The following is a 2,532-nucleotide window of genomic DNA, read 5'->3' as shown; positions in this document are numbered from 1 at the left end:
CTTTCCCTTTCCAGCCATGTTTCCAGGTCTGTGTCTCCCACTACGACATCTCAGATACAAGCCAGGAAGAAGCGGAGAGGGGTGAGTCTTGTTTATATTGACCAGGGTGGCCGTGTTGTGACTCCTCCAGGGGTCGGGCTGGTCCTGGCTGTGTGCCAGGGCTCCCCGGGACACCCCGCTCTGCAGTCGGGTGCTGTTGGCATGTTCCTGCTGTGGGAACACAGTGCAAGATTTACTTTGCACTGTTCCCTGCTCCATCTCCTACAGAACTCTCCCCACAACCAACTGGAGATTTTTTTGCAGAGGTTTGGCCTCAAATCTGGCAGAAAGGGGTGGGGATAGAGGTGGAGGAGAGTGATTTCACCTGCTTTTGCACCCAAAACTTTTACTTACACATTCTGTGTTCAAAGTGCCTCTGTCAACTCTCCATCGCTGTTAATGGGGGCTTTAGACGGGGAGCTGTGGCCATAAATGACCATAGTTTCTTCTCTCCGCTTGGAAATGTGCCACAGATCATTGAGAAGCGTCGCCGTGACCGTATCAACAGCAGCCTCTCGGAACTGCGGCGCCTGGTGCCCACCGCCTTTGAGAAGCAGGTGTGTGTCCCTCCGACCTCCCATGACCCGGCAGGGTTAAGGGTAGAGCCCTCGCAATGAGCAAGTCTGGAGCGCTGCTCTGTCTGTCGTATCATCATCACTGCAGGGAGTTAGTAGGTGGTGAAATGGGATGGTAAAACAAATTTTTAAAAATTAACAAACATTCAGGAGCACAAGAGAGGATAAATTCAATGCAGAGAGTATTTTGCAGATACAAAGGGGATTTTCAATTTGCATCGGGGCATCTTGGGAAGAAGCTCCTTTTTCTACTTACTTGATGTAGAAACCAGAGCCAATGCCCTGGATGGACACGCTGCTTCGCTCTGAGCGCTCAGGGGCCTCAGGAAGGTTTTGGGGAGGAGGAGGTCACTGGGCAAAAAAACCCACTCCTGAGAGGCACAAAACCCCAGGACCATAACCTGACAGATTGCTCTTTCTTGCTGCTCCCAACATGCAGGGTTCTTCCAAGCTGGAGAAGGCAGAAATTCTACAAATGACAGTAGATCACTTAAAAATGCTTCATGCCACTGGAGGGGCAGGTGAGAACTTGTTCTTGTTAGCATACGGGTGAGGTGGAGGTGAAAACCTGGAAGGAAAATTCCCCATCTACCTCAGGGGAAAGATGTTTTTGAGGGAGGGCAGACGGACGTTTCCTGCCCTGTTGTCTCTCAAACGGGTCAGCATCCCCTGCATCCATTTGGCAGATGGGGGTACTTGGGGTGGCAAGTCCCTCAGACCCACCAGGATGACACTGCTGTTGTCACACCCTGCTCAAAGCTGCCCAGCCAGAGAGGCGCTTAGTCCTGCTCAAAACCGGAGCCTGCTTCCAGAAAAACGATATTAAACTCTTTACCTCCTCCCTGGGATCCATTTCCTGCAGCAGCTGAATTCTGCATGGGGGCTCTGCAAATAAACAAGGCTTTTTTCCCGCTCTGTTCTTTTTTTCTTTGTGTCTCTTGGTTGTTATAAGAAGAGAGAGGGAGCCCTGTGCGAAATTCAACAAAGGTCTTATTTGTACTGAGACCTCAGTACAGACCCTCTGTCCTGTTCCAGTTAACAGGATGGAGATCACAGCTCCAGTAAAGAAGCCTCTGGCTTGCTCACCACCCAGTTTTGGCTTGCTGGGGCCATTGCTGGCATCCAGGCTTTGCTTCAGAGCTGTAACTTGCTCTGGAACATTTGTTTAGATATTCAGTTTGACTGCACTGCAACAAAGGGCTGTATTGTCACGAGAGACCCCGGCGAGCACAGTGGTCCAGCGCTTGGCTGTGCTGTGACAGCCTCTGCTTTATTGCTTATCGTCTCCTGAAGCTGCAAGAGGGAGCAGGAGCCTAAAAATCAGCCGTCAGTTGTGTTTTATCTTGTTGATTTCTGTGGCTTTGAGCTTTCTCTGCCCTTTTTTGGTTCTGCCGCTGTCCTGTGTCCTTCAGCCAGACCTGTTTAAAATTAAGTGTAAAGACGGGGACTGAAGCCGTGCTCTGCGGAGACACAGCGTCCCGCTGTCCTGCCAGACCAGAGACTGTCCGTTTGCACAGAGGGGCCCAGTGCCCACGGTCATGTCTTCAGCAATAACCAATAGAGTCCAATAAGAAAAAATTTCTCCCTTCCTGAGCACAGTTAATGAACCCTCTTCCTCATCTCACATGCTGGAGTAAGAGGCTTCCTGACTCCGGCAGTTCTAGCCCGGCGAGATAACCGCAGCCGCTATTCTCACACACTCAGACGTCCAGTCCTTTCGGACACCCACTTGGCTGTCTGCTGCGGTAATATCACGCGGCAGCAAAGTGCCTCAAGTGAAAAACACAGTGCATTAGAGAGGGTACTGAAACCACAGCACATTCCTGAGCTCTCAGGGACTTACTGTCACCTGTGGCCTCTCCCTACAGGCTTCTTAGATGCTCGAGCTCTGGCCGTGGATTACAGGAGTATCGGCTTC

The 2,532-nt window shown here is 51.1% G+C and overlaps 1 protein-coding gene across 1 annotated transcript in view; it reads left to right on the top strand.

Moving 5' to 3' along the window:
- Positions 1 to 14: 14 nt before the first annotated feature.
- The window catches only part of HEYL (hes-related family bHLH transcription factor with YRPW motif-like), a gene marked incomplete at its 5' end in the record, with an annotated part of 3,404 nt that continues 886 nt past the window's right edge, over positions 15 to 2,532 (top strand). The window contains 4 exons of the mRNA XM_010131204.1: positions 15 to 81; positions 513 to 596; positions 1,054 to 1,135; positions 2,483 to 2,530. Coding sequence (XP_010129506.1) covers positions 15 to 81; positions 513 to 596; positions 1,054 to 1,135; positions 2,483 to 2,530 — 281 coding nt within the window. The remainder of the gene's footprint in view (positions 82 to 512; positions 597 to 1,053; positions 1,136 to 2,482; positions 2,531 to 2,532) is intronic.

This window comes from Buceros rhinoceros, unplaced genomic scaffold (genome assembly GCF_000710305.1).
Source record: "Buceros rhinoceros silvestris isolate BGI_N320 unplaced genomic scaffold, ASM71030v1 scaffold25142, whole genome shotgun sequence".
In the NCBI taxonomy this organism is placed as follows: domain Eukaryota; kingdom Metazoa; phylum Chordata; class Aves; order Bucerotiformes; family Bucerotidae; genus Buceros; species Buceros rhinoceros.
This window is presented reverse-complemented; position numbering and strand designations above follow the sequence as displayed.